This window comes from Olea europaea, unplaced genomic scaffold (genome assembly GCF_002742605.1).
Source record: "Olea europaea var. sylvestris unplaced genomic scaffold, O_europaea_v1 scaffold1374, whole genome shotgun sequence".
NCBI lineage: Eukaryota > Viridiplantae > Streptophyta > Magnoliopsida > Lamiales > Oleaceae > Olea > Olea europaea.
Window position 1 is genome coordinate 129,315 of NW_019231251.1, and position 14,261 is coordinate 143,575.

At 36.4% G+C, this 14,261-nt stretch overlaps 1 protein-coding gene across 1 annotated transcript; it reads left to right on the top strand.

The window, feature by feature from the left end:
* The first annotated feature begins 2,962 nt into the window (after window positions 1-2,962).
* LOC111375412 (transcription factor MYB36-like) lies at window positions 2,963-4,861 on the top strand. The gene is made up of 3 exons (XM_022998229.1): window positions 2,963-3,290; window positions 3,418-3,547; window positions 3,920-4,861. Exons 1-3 carry the CDS (start codon window positions 3,155-3,157, stop codon window positions 4,632-4,634), a joined length of 981 nt encoding a protein of 326 aa, XP_022853997.1. The 5' UTR covers window positions 2,963-3,154; the 3' UTR covers window positions 4,635-4,861.
* The last annotated feature ends 9,400 nt before the right edge of the window (window positions 4,862-14,261 follow it).

Here is a 14,261-nt window from a genome sequence, read left to right on the forward strand (position 1 = left end):
TGTTCTTCAATGGGCAGGCCAAACTTATCAAGAAAGTGATTCTTGTGGCGTTCAAAACAACGGGTGAGAATCTTTGGGTTATGTAATCAAGGGGTCTTTCAAGCATCATTCTCGCTGGATTTTTTTGTTCATAATTTTATTGGTTCAAGTCCAAAAATCCGGAGGAGATTTCAAGATTGTGTGATTAAGAGGTCGTTCGTTTCATATACGTGCAGTTGCTTGGTTCACTTTTGCGGATCGATTCTTAAACCTCAGTCGTATTTGGGCATTCTTGGGATTCGGTGTCAATTCTTGTGAGTTCGATAGCAACCTTGCTAACCGGGTTCGCATCATGTGTTGAAAACGAGATTTAGCCTCTGTTTGAACTTCCTTTCAAGTTGCTAAGATGTTATTTTTAACTCCACATTTTATAAGTCTTACATTAAGTCAGTTACGTTAATTTTAAATCTATTTTGTAACAAGCCTCTCTTTCTCTTCTTTTTCATTTTGTGTGTGTTGAGTTGGAGTTGGAATAGCGTATCACTTGATCTAGCTTTCCTGAATTATGTCGATTAGGTTAATTACAAATGCAGTATAAGAGCTAACATAACTTCACTTCGATTCCACCATTATTTTCCTATAAAAATTATGTACATAACTTTAAGGTCCCGTGAGATTAGATGAGATGCGCGTAAGTTGGTCCAAACACTCATGATCATAAAAAAATAATAATAATAAATAAAATAAAATTATGTACATAAGAATCATTTATAAAACTGTGGAAACGTGAGACATTTGAAAGAAAACTAAATTTAGATTGTAGTGTTGAAGTCATATTAATTAAATAAATAAAAAATATCTTCTTCCTAACTAACTACAGTTTTAAGTATCGTGATTCAACGTTAAACACGTTAAATGACCCTATGATTACCTGGTTATAATCAAGGATTATTTCACCTCCTAAAAGTTTCATATGTTTGGTCTTCTTTGATGATGTATGAATTGCAGTGTCAATGGATATACAATACAAATACATACATACACACAGAGAGAGAGAGAGAGAGAGAGAGAGAGAGAGAGAGAGAGAGAGATTGATTCTAGGATGTATAGAAAGACAAACAGAAGAATGTATTTTTCCTAAAGATCCCAGTCAATTTGATTAAATACTTAATACATTAATATTTGCATGCTTTTGAATTTCGACAGTTTTCCTCTTGTTATTGCTATGAAAGTGCGGTTCCGGACCTCCTACTCCTTATATTATTACAAAATGCATAGGAAAATATTATCCCCAGGAACCAAGGTTGATCAATTATCAATGGATTTCCAATTGTTTTTCCTTTACTTTTAATATTTTAATGTTTTTTCAACATATTCTTAATATAAAAACCTAGCCAACTTGTTACTTTTAGGGTGTCCAAAACCAAATAAACACATATAGAATATGCTAAAAACACTTGTTATGCAATCGACTCCACAAGTTGACTGGAAATTTACGTGATTAAGTGAAATTTTGAAATACGTCTACAATGGGATTGAAATGAGACACGATATAATTATTTGAGTATTATCTTCTAGAGATTTCAATCGAATACGTAAGAAGGTGAGAAGTATAGATATCAAATTGAATAAGGGAAATTGTGATGAAGTCTCAACCTATAGGCAATGAAACACTTGGATCCTCAAAACTTTATTTATTTATTATTTTTATTTTTAGGTCAATAATGAGTGAAATATTTAACAATCATGCTACAAGTGCAAGAAATTTTGACAGAAGCCTTTGACATGCAACACGTGATGGGAATTGATTGAAAGATGGAATGAGAAAAAAGAATAATCCAATCATCTATGGCTACATCCACGTCAATAACAATTCTGTTAAAAACTTTAAATACTTCCAAAATTTAATTGTGTCTTCTTCTGGTAAATGATATAAATCAATTGGAATAGAGAAAAACCTAACCAACTTAAAATTTATTAAAAATAAAAATAGTTTATTGATATTTTTAGTTATTATAATCTTTGAGCTTCCATCCCATTAATTTGATCGCTCAGTCCCATTCATCTTCGGTGCTGGAGCGCTCGATTAGTGAGCTATATACCTGCTTTTGTTTTTGTTTGTTTATTTGATTTTTTTTGCCTGCCTAGGCTTGGACTGTGTTTATGCTTAAAAAATATTGAGATCCTGCCTTCTTCTCAAGATGGGTGGAAAATTTCATGCCCTTTTTCCTTATTAAAGATTGAACAAGAAGAATAAATCTACATTTTTGTCACATTACCACAAACTTGAAATATTTTTTTTCTTATTTTTCATTCTTTTTTGTGTTGATTGAATTTTCCCGGAAGAACCCTGCACCTGACAGGGTTCAAGTTTGTATAACAAAATGTATAGAGAATGAAGTAAATAATCTTGTTTCAGTGTTCTAACTTTGATACTTATAATTAAGTTTGTCAATAACATGTACCTACTATAATAAGAACGTTTAAATGGTCGTTATCTGAAAATTAATTGAGAGGCAGTGCTACAATCTAAAAATTACTTAAGTTCACAGTTATCGAGACTTAACATTAATCCCAACATAATGAATTTCTGAAGGATTGTAAAGCACTTATTTTTATCTGTTATTAAACAAATTAAGGTGCCCTAATAATGGAACATTTCAAGGAGGTTAGTGACACACTAAAAGGATGGAAGTCTTCTTTCTTGAGTTTTGTTATAACATTAGCTCCACACATAATAAGCTATTGCGGACCAACAAACAGTTTAACTTAAATAGATATACGAGTTTAATCTTTTAAATGAGGTGGTGTAAAATGGTATTGTAGCTAATAATATAAAAGTCGAGTTTATACTTACTTATGAAGAATTTACACTTATCAAACTTATCAGAAATTAAAACAAAATCGACAGTGTGCACATATTAAAGTTCAATTAATAAATCGTTTCATTCTTTAATAGTTTAGAAATGAAAAATTATTGCTGACCTAATCCAAGATTGAAAAACCCTAGAAAAGATGTGAAGACTTTTGTGATTCTCCTGAGCATCACATCACCCTCTTCCTACCTATAAAGCCGGTCTTCCCTTCCGACAATTTTCTTCATCAAATCATAGACAGCTTCGTTTTGTGTTCGGAGAAATTAAGAAGGAAGATCGAGAAAGCAAACAAATCCGAGATGGGAAGAGCACCGTGCTGTGACAAAGCCAACGTGAAGAAAGGACCATGGTCTCCTGAAGAAGACGCAAAACTCAAAGTCTATATTGAGAAATATGGTACTGGTGGCAATTGGATTGCGCTTCCCCCAAAAATTGGTACGTAGTAAACATCAATTTTCTAAATATTATTTATACATCTGATATCTTAATTGATCGGGGAAAATGATTCATGTACTTGACCCCAAATTCTTTGAGAATTAACATATGGAAATCATGATTATAGGGCTTAAAAGATGTGGAAAGAGTTGCAGACTCCGATGGCTAAATTATCTTCGTCCCAACATCAAGCACGGTGGATTCACCGAGGAAGAAGACAACACCATCTGCAGCCTCTATATTAGTATTGGCAGCAGGTCTTTCTCTTTCTTCCCCCTCCCTAACCCTACAGCACATGCACAAGCACAGGCAAAAAATATATACATAAGTAGTTAATTTTCATGAGTTTGAGCCATTACTACTTGTCCTTTTGCAATTATCCATGATCCTTTTGTTTGAAGAATCATCTGTTGATTCTCAAGATTCAAAATTTTCATTTAAGGGTTTTGTAAGTCTTCCTTCTTGAACTTTAGTGGCACGCTTGTTAAGATAAATTAAATTGTATAAATCAATAAAAAAATTGTTACGATCGTTTCGTTGAGTACTATATGCTATTGTGTACCAACCTTTCTAGAGTAGTCTAAATTATCATTGGACTGATCAGTTCATTCAAATCTACGTGATCATAGGTGGTCCGTAATTGCAGCACAACTGCCTGGAAGAACAGATAATGATATCAAGAACTACTGGAACACCAAATTGAAGAAAAAGTTGCTCGGAAAGCGCAAACAGTCGACTCACACGAACAGGCTCTCAATTGCAGATGATCAGAGCCCAAAAGGTGTAGATGATAATGCCTATTTGCAAAACTTGAGCAGTTCGGCACTGGAAAGACTTCAGCTCCACATGCAGCTTCAAGGGCTACAAAACCCTTTCTCTTTCTACAGTAATCCTGCACTTTGGCCTAAGTTGAATCCCCAAAAAATGATACAAAACCTCCAATATTCTTTGAATGAAAATCAAAATATTCTTATGCCACAAGCCCCTCATAGTCCAAATCCCACTGCTGTTACACTTCAAGAAGAGTATTGCAATATGAACAACTTCAAGGTTGCCCAGCAATTGAACACGATCACGGACACAGACATTGACACAGGATTTAAGACAGGTTCAACATATACGCATTCTGAACTTGATGATTTCCTCAGCAAAGAAGCTGCTAATTTGCAACCTACAGAGAGTCAGATAGCAGAATTGGATTGTTTCCGAAATGTTGAATGGTGGTCTAATGAATTTGATCATTCCTCAAGATCTGGGGACTCAACTTCTTTTCTTCATCAGTCTGAAGAAATGTGTCAAGAATATGGACAAGGTCCTCTAGGATACAATTTGCAGAATCTATAGCAAACTGGGTCGATATGATTTTTCGTGCCTATTGTCGCATTATCTAGTAAGGTTATCATAGACATTTATAGTTTTATTTGTTGCTTGCGCATAAGAGGGGGGAAGAAGGATAAGCTGATTGTTGGTCTTGTAAATTGCATGAATAATGTTGTGTCCTTTGTCATCTTCCCGAAGTTTGTACTTCACTTAACTTTTAAAGGAGTTATCCAATTATTAAGTATTCAAAATTGAGCCCCATTTATGAGAATAGATTTTGTAAATATTGTTTTTTTTTTTTCACATGTTGTGGTTTTAACGTGTCTATATATATATATATGGTAATTCATATATGATTTTTATTATATGTTTTTCAGTTTTTGTTTTGTCACCAATCCCATTTTTGTGGTAATGTATATATAAATTTTAATTTTTGAAATGCTAATTAAACAAAATGGGATTCTTACCATTTTTACAAATTTACATCATGTCATGTGAATACAAAGCCACAATTTCGTGAACGTTTATAATTCCAAACGCCTTCCCCACTATGATACGCAGAATGGTGCATGTGAATGGTGACCAATTATGACAAATAGAATGTGTGACTAGAAAATATGGGGAGGAAATTATGATTTTATGGAGCCATCATTTATTCTTTACCAGAGACGTGAAAATATGGAAGAAAATAAATGCATGTAGATCCTTAGAGAAGCAATATGATGAGAGAGAAAAATCAATATCATTTGCTAACTACCATTCAGGTCACATTCTTATTATATAACTCAATTACTCCCTATTTTCTTATAAAAAAAATAATAATAAAAATAAAAATTGAATTATGATTTAAATTTTGAAAGTTTCTCAAACTTTGATATTTTTGAAAATATAATCTTAAAAGTATGTTAGTTACAATTGTTTCCCAATTTTTTTACATATTAGCCCAATTTAAAATATATTTAGTACAGCCCTCGTCTGCTCGTATTTATGGTGGTGATGTTTGATAATTGAAGATTTGCTAGGGGTTGTTAATTCTGTTGACCTTTAAAAATGGCCAACGGGTTTCATTGAAGGACAATGTGTGTATGGGCATGCTTCGTAGTGTGTTAATTGTAAAATAGATATTGTTATGGTAGAAGATGAATGGTAGGCAATGGAAGTATTTTATTCACCTCTTTGTAATTTTTCAAGATCTTTCAATTGATACAAGCATTGACTATTTATAGTGATTAGGCTGACATGATCATCGTTAGATTGGATCCACGTGGCCTGATCTGCCGACCCTAACTATTACATCAACTCTATTACATATTAATTACATTGATAGATTTTTGACAAAATGTCAGTCACTCTATAAATTAGGCTGACATTCCTAACACTCATTAATTGGCACATCACATCAGTCAACTCTGAAGACGTGCTTGTTCGACCCTCTTCCGGTTGTAAAGGACTTCAGATAGTAGAGAGTAAATCACTTCGACAGAACTTAGCGCAACGACCTCAGCACTTCATTTGATAGTTTCGGACATTAGTCCCTTCTGCATCAATTCTTGGGTACTTGCCATGTGTATGAATGTGAGGTCTTCATGTGAACCTTTCTGTATTGATTAGTAATAATAATCCCCCAAGTCTATGTACGATCACTTATGTGGTACATAGAATTTATAATTTCATAATTTCAAAGGAAAGAAATTCGTGATGGATGCCAGCCCCCCAAGTCTAATTTACCAACATTGATGTGGGAATTAGAATTTATGAGAGGAAGATGACGTTGAAATTTGAGTTTATAGTCCCCTAGTTCAGTTGGAGCTCTCAATGGCGATTAGTAGAGGTGCCTTCAAAGCAGAGCCAAAGCTCTTAAAGGGGTAGACCGAGGTTCCTTTGTGGAGTAGTGTAGTCGAAGTTATGAGTGTTAGAGAAAGGGGTTGGATAGGGTCAGCATAGGAATATGTGAAAGGTCGTGAGCATTACTATGTGAACCCAAGCTCTATGCTGTGTGAAACGGTTCGGGTTGTTTGAATGTCTTTCATCATTTATTACCATAGATTGAGATGCTGACGTTTGGTCTTCTCGAGGAGGGTGGTGCCCTCAGTTTTTAACGTATTCCACATGTTTTAATCTAGGCCTTGAAGCTGAAACATTGGTTTCATCGAACTACCTATAAGTTTTTCGAATTCGGACAGTTCAGATCTTAAAGATCTGGCGGTCAAAAATGCGTGTATTTGCCTATAAAAGGCTCATCCTTTGCTTTAAACATTCATTTATTGGTGCAAATTGTTTTGTCTTGTTTCTTTGTAATATGATCAAAAATCATACTTGGTGAATTTTGAAGGGAGTTGATATAAGTAATTGCTTGGTTTTGGGCAATGCCATGGATAGTGCAAGTTGGGTGATCCTTGGGTGTAATGTATGGGATGCTTGGATTCGTGAGAATGAAAATGCTGGCTCAGCACAATCTTCTTTGAATGCACTAGGAACAGTGTTGAAGTGCGGAGGGTCATCCACTGCCTTGAATAAATTATGTTATAATAGGGTGTGAATCCCATCCGAAGTGCATTGAGCCGCACTACGTGGATCCATAGGGATTAGTATTAACGTACCTCCCCTGGGCAGCTAGACTACCTCCTCTGTCAATATTAACTAGGCACAGTGTATTGTAGCCATATCGTTGAGTTTCGACATAGATCGGCAGACCTCGTGATTGTAAAGGTTGTGATATATGGTGGACATCCTTAAAAGCAAGAGGTTCAATGGTCTATGTATATGATGTAGTAGTTACATTGTCATTGTTGTTTATCAATTTTTATTTTTTTTTCGCGAGTACTTTGTAATGCTTTATAAGTGGCCCCAATTGCCCTTGATTGTAATGCGTTTGTAGCGATAAATAAAATTCTTTTAACCTTTTTATACGAATGTATTCGAACTTCAAATCATTACTGCTTCATAGTTGGGAATGTTTTGAGAGGATCATGTCCTTGCAGTAGTCCTTTTTCTTATCCTTTTGTAAACAACTTCTGTGCCTTTTCACGAGGGTCAACCTTGTAATGGTCTAACCCTTTGCATTGTTCTGTCCATGTGGTGAGTTTTTATTTCTGAGGTGGACACATTCGGGCTCCAACCCCTTTTACCGAGGTTCCCTTTCTTGGTCTGAGCCTTGCAGACGCTTGCTTTTTAAGCTCATATTTCGGAGTACCTCTATGAGCTATTTTTTCTGTTCTTTTAGGAGAACTGCCTCAAAAAATGCCATGCATTTTGTTGAGGGCTTTGGCCTCTTCTTCCTCGTGGTGGGGAATAGATCATGTCATGTCACATGCTCGAAAACAGTGTAAAATAACATGTATAATGGTACTGGTAGGAACGGTGTAATGGGTCATGAAATATTTTAGCCTTAGTTGTTACATACAAGTTATCATCAATTTCAAATTCAAAAGTAAATAATAAAACAATGGGGATCTAAGAGCGAGACAATTTAATGAAAATTTTCACAAGTACTCGTCGTAGATGTGGCCTAAATCTTCTGTTGAAAGAGACGAGGTTGTGTGCCGAAGCTGCCTACTTCAAATTCATTATGAGGGGAGCTGAGGTCCTCATTTTTTGAAGCCCCTCAGCCTTTGTGCAAGGCTATACTGACAGCTAGTGCATAGTCCTCCTTTTTAGGGTGTATGTGTATTTTGGGGATAGTTCCATGTCGGGTCTTCCTTGGCTATTTTCTACATTTGGCATTTCGATCAAGGTGGTTTCATCTTCACCTTTTCTTTGAACGGACTTCTACATGGCTCTTTTTAGTTTATATATGAGGTAGGGGTATGTCTTCTGATTTATTTTGATTCTCTTATTTGGATGGGGCTGAAGTTTTTAGCCTCGGAGTAGGAGGATCGACCTCTACCACTTGAGCCAAAACTTTTTTAGGTAAGATAATTCTATAAGGCTTATGCCTGAGCTACTTTGATTGGAAGGGACAGTGAATCTCACTTTTCAGCCGCTGTTGTCGAAGGGTCAGCTTCTGCTGGCCGATGTTATTGGGCCTACCTTGGCAATTATATGTCTTAGTGCCTCTTTCCACAAGAAGAGCTAATCCGAAGCGGCCAAAATTGGCGCTCATTTTTTCAGACGAGGCCTTCTGTCTTTCATATGAGGATGGTGGTTATGACTTCTGTCACCTGACTCTATCTCTTGGATGGGATGGGAAAGACAGCATATCACTTTTCTGTAGGGTTTGTGTCCTTAGTTCATCGACCTACTGCAAAGGTCGGCTCATGTCGGCCAGGGTTTTGAAGTCTGACTTGGTAGTTATATATCTTAGCACCTCTTTCTGCGAGAGGGCTCCCCTAGGCCTATGCCTATTTCTTCTCGCGTGAACAATCTTAGTTGGTCCAATCCGAGCTAATGCAGCTCGTCTTTCATGCCTATTTCTCGGCGGGGGATGCATGTATCTAAAAATGAGCTCATCTGTGGTTCTTGGTTGAGGTTGTATATGCTGATTTTCCTCTGAAAAGGAATTGATCAGATGTGACATGTTCAAGGTAATAGGAGGGTGCCTGACTTGAGCGGGTGGAATGGGAGGTCGGCCCCGTCTATTTCTTGTAGGACCAAGCCTATCAAAGACACTGGCACGTCTCATTTGGCGCGTTGGCCTTGCTGCCTTCTAATAGAACATCAGTCTTCTCAGTTATTTGATCGATGTCATAGTTGGCAATTGTGTCCACATACTCCCCTCTTCCTAGAGGAATGACTTCATCGTTTTGTGAGGATTGGCCAATTGACCTTGCATGCGTTTCAACAGTTTACGCATTGCAACATTCTGTCGGGAGATGGTTTTCAATTTTGTGGTGACGACGACTATCTCTCTGGTGAGCTTTGCTGTTAGCCTGGGCCTGCTCCTCGAGCCACTTCTTTAGTGGAGAAACGCGGGGGTGATTGGAAACGGTCCTGGATTATTGGGGTACTTTGTGAGGATGTCCCTTCGCAAACACGTTCTTTGGCCTGTCCTGGTGCGATTTCTTTCTTCTTCAGAATCATGGTTGTTCCTTCTTGGTGGATAGCTCTTCTCTGGCTCTGTTTCAGGAATTATTTTCTTTTATTCAAAGATTTTTCCTTTTACTCAGAGGTTTTTCTCCTTAGCCTTTTTTGAAAATTAGGTATTCTCTTTTTATGTGGGATTTTCGTGGTTTAGCTGTTCCAAATTTCCCACAGACAGCACCAATCTATTCGCCTTTGAAAATAGCCAACAAGTTTCGTTGAAGGACAATCTGCACATGGGCGTGCTTCGTAATGTGTTAACTGTAAAATAGATATTGTTGTGGAAGAAGATAAATATTAGGCAATGGAATTATTATATTCCCCTTTTTGTATTTTTTCAAGATCTTTCAATTGATACAAGCATTATCTATTTATAGTGATTAGGCCGACGTGATCATCGTCGGATTGGATCCACGTGGCCTGATCTGCTGTCCCTAACTGTTACATAAACTCTATTACATATTAATTACATTGATAGACTTTTGACAAGTTGTCAGCCACTATATAAACTAGGCTGACATTCCCGACACTCATTAACTGCGCACGTCACATCAGTTAACTCTGAAAACGTGCTTGTCCGACCCTTTTCCGGTTGTAAAGGACTTCGGATAGTAAAGGGTGAACCACATCAACAGAACTCAGCGCAATGACCTCGGCAGTTCATTTGATAGCTTTGGACGTTAGTCCCTTCTGCACCAATTCTTGGGTGCTTGCCATGTGTATGAATGTGAGGTCTCCACATGGACCTTTTTGTATTGATTAGTAACAAGTTCGATGTGATAGCCGCCGTTGTCGCCACTAGTAGTGCGGATGAGTGTCGGTTCAGCCACTATAGTGGGATTTGATGGTTCGTATAACAAAATGTAGTGAAAAATAAGGTAATAATATGTAGCTGGCGCAAAATAAGTGATGTGATATTTAATCTACGAAAAATAAAGTAACATGTTACCCGTGTAAAATATTGATTTTTTTTTAATAGAAAAAGTGACAACATATTACCATTTGTAATCGAGCTTTAACGAAAGGGAAAAGTTTAAAGGGATATAAGTATATAAAAAAATTTATTTATAATTTTTCAGAACTTAGTAATTTAGTATTTAGTGTAACTTGATATTTAAAAGTTATTTAATATTGTTATGTTTCTCCGAATTTCCTTTTTAATGAATATTAATATTAAATATTGGATAATTAATTCTGAAGTATACTTAATAATTTAAAGGGAAAAATTCATAAACCATGTATTAACTATGCACAGTTCAAAAACCATGTTTAAAGTTTAACTAATGCAAAAAAATCAGATTTTTATCTAATTAATTAAAAATATTTATTAATCAAATATAATAAAATTACAATTATACAATTAATGATCACGTGTACACATTTATAGGTGACGGATTTATTTCTTGGTCACATATCTTCAAATTAATTGGTCACAAATTATTTCGAGGTCACGAATCAAAACTTTGATAGGTCATAGATTATTTCGTGGTCACGAATCACAATTTATCCATCAATTTTATAGGTCACAGTTTATGTCATTGGTCACAAATTTAAAAAATTATAGGTCACAAGTCACAACTATAGGTCACAAATGGTTATAAATCCAAAATATTATAGGTCAAAGGTAATGTATTTTTGAATTTGATGGTCACAAATTATTTTTCAGTCATAAAATGATAGAATTTCAAGGTCACAGATTAATTGTCGATCACAGACACCAAACACCGATCTCGATCCACCTCAGTACATGATCACAAATACTCCACCACCAAACCCACAACCATTGCCATCTAAACCACACCATCGCCGCCTAAACCAAATCACCAACCAAAACTGCCCCCATGTCCTTCACCACACCACCACAACCTCCTACAAAACACCGACCAAGAAAGCCCACCACAAACGCCACCACCGCACCCACATCTGTGCGGTACAGAGTCCACCACCATACAAGACACCATCATCGCACAACACACCATCCAAATCCATCGCTAACCAAACACATCACCATCGCAACCTCACGCACCACAGCCAGCACCATTACCACCAGCAACACAAACCCCAAAACTACTCCACACCCACTACAAAAATCAAATTCACAATTGAAGACCACCGCCGCCACCACCATTTTTGCAACACCACCATCACCAAACTGCAAATAGCAACACCACCGCATAGGCGCACACACCACCACCGGTCAAATCCACCACTACCGCCTGGAAGTTGTAACCTACCTAGATCGACTGTAACCCTATTCATGGTCGCGAAGCAGACGAGAAAACCAATAGAATAGCCACCGGTGAGGATGCTTTTGAGCGTCATCTCCGTCGTGATCGCCGTCGTCGTTGTGAATCGTCACCGATGTTGTTTCATGATCGAGAGAAGGTAGAGTATGGAGATGGTAGAGAGAGAAAACAAAACGTGAAATTAGGGTTGGGGAAATTGAATTGGAAGAAATTAATATTTAAATTATTAAATCAATACCTGATTGTTGCATAATGAAACTCTAGCCCTGATGTTTGAATTGTGATGTTTAAACCCCTGGATTTATGTAATTTCCACTAATTTAAATTATCTAATAAACAGGTTGTGGGCTTTCAACGTCTATAAATAGAAGATTTTTCAATTTCTATTTGATAGAAGATGGGTATGGAAAAATACAAATAATTCAACAAGACACACAAAATTATGAATACAAGAAGAGCCACTTGGAGTAAACTAAAAATGTATTATACGTGAATTATCTTGTAAACGACGACCCTACACAAAATCGTATTATTATGTAAAACCATATACGATATTCATGAGTTGTAGGACAAGAAGGCACTCTTGAATGATCAAGAGTTTTTCACTCTAGAGTTTTCTCCTCCATCTCTTCCAATAGGGTAAAATTTTCTTTGAATCTTTACTATGAGTTCGTCTTTATTAATAAGGTATATCTCTATTCCTCTCTAGAGTTTTCTGTTTGATTTATGGATAAAGACAGTCTTGAGATAATGAGCAATCAGTTCTCGCAATTGCAACACATGTCCTGGACGCACAAACACAGAGATGAGAAACTAACATCATAATATCTAACTAACAATTTTTTATGCATATATACCGAACTAGGGTTTGCATACCCTTCATTCTTGTCTTAAGGATACCAATTTGCTCACTGTTAGATTAGTTGTTTAGCGATATATATTTATCGGAATAATTTCTCCCTTTGACACATATTTCTTGAGGTTTTATGCTATGACCTAGGAGTCGAGCCCGACGAAAGCAAGTGCGAGACGAGACCCGTTGATAGTCGATGGCGGACCGATGATGTGAACGAAGACAAGACGAGTCAACGAGGTGATGGGATTGCTCGTCAAGACAACGATTGGAGACACCATGTTCTGGACTCAAAATGAAGCAACTTTCATGTTCGAGTCGAAGGCCTAATCAACTTGGATCAATTTAATATCAAAGGTCGAAACCGAAGGAAATTTTTAAGCCTATGTGATCGCACAGACATACATGCTCATGGTTGCACGGTGGTCTACCGAAGCTCGAAGGAGGCATTTTGTTTGAACCATGCGACCCTATGGAATTGCACGTTGCGGTCGCATAGGCCAATTTTTGGGCGAATTTCTTATTTTTGGTATTTTTCCATATTTTGTTAGTTTTTGATTCTTTTCCATACTTTGGGAATTATGTTCGACTTTTGCATGATTTTTACCTAGTTTTTAGGTTTAGTATAAATAGAAGTTTTCATTCAATTGTAAGGACAACTTTTGACATATTTGATATTGAATTAAAGTAAGGAGTATTGTCTTCTCTTCACCGTTCTTCACTGAACAACTTCGAACTTATCAAGTGTCAATTTGTGACGTTCAAACAACCGGATTTAATTCTTGGATTGCATGATCAAGGGGTCTTTCACGCGTCATTCTTGTTGGATTTTTTTGGTTCGACTTTCTTTTGGATTAATCCTAAACTCTTGGATTACTTTGACTTTCTTGGATTTGTCAATCTCGTTGTGGGTTTCATAGTCAACGTTGCTACGGGATTCGTATCAGTTGGTATCAGAGTCAGGCTCTAAATTAATTGAAGGTTATATCTTTTCGTTACTTGTTAAGTCTTTTCTTCTTTTCTTCATTCTTCCCAATTTCTATTGTCGTTCCTCGTGTCGTTAATCCTTTATATTTCTTCTTCATCATTCTTGTGTTCTTCGTCGTTTGAGTCATTCTTGTGTCATTAAATTATCATCAATTTCAATTCATTGAGTTGTTGGTAATTTAATCGTATTTCCTTACAAAAGGTCAAAAAAAGTTAAGAAAAAAGGTACTGTTCATCCGTACAGTACACAAAAAAAATTTGATATTATTACTTCTTATTTTTACTACCAACACAAAAACAACTCTCGAATTGTGTAATTTGGGCTACTCCATTGTGTCAATTATTCACTTTACTATTGAATCTATTCACTTATTCTTGTCAAAACAATCATCTATTCCACCTAATTCAATTCCTTGAGTCTCGTGGTTCTTGGTTATTAATTGGTTTGTTGAATTCCCGATAAAACACTTGATTTAGTTCACTTGGATCTTTGAAGTGCTTGGAGGGAGACTTTGAGTGGTAAGAGGTTGAGTGGTGAGATTAATA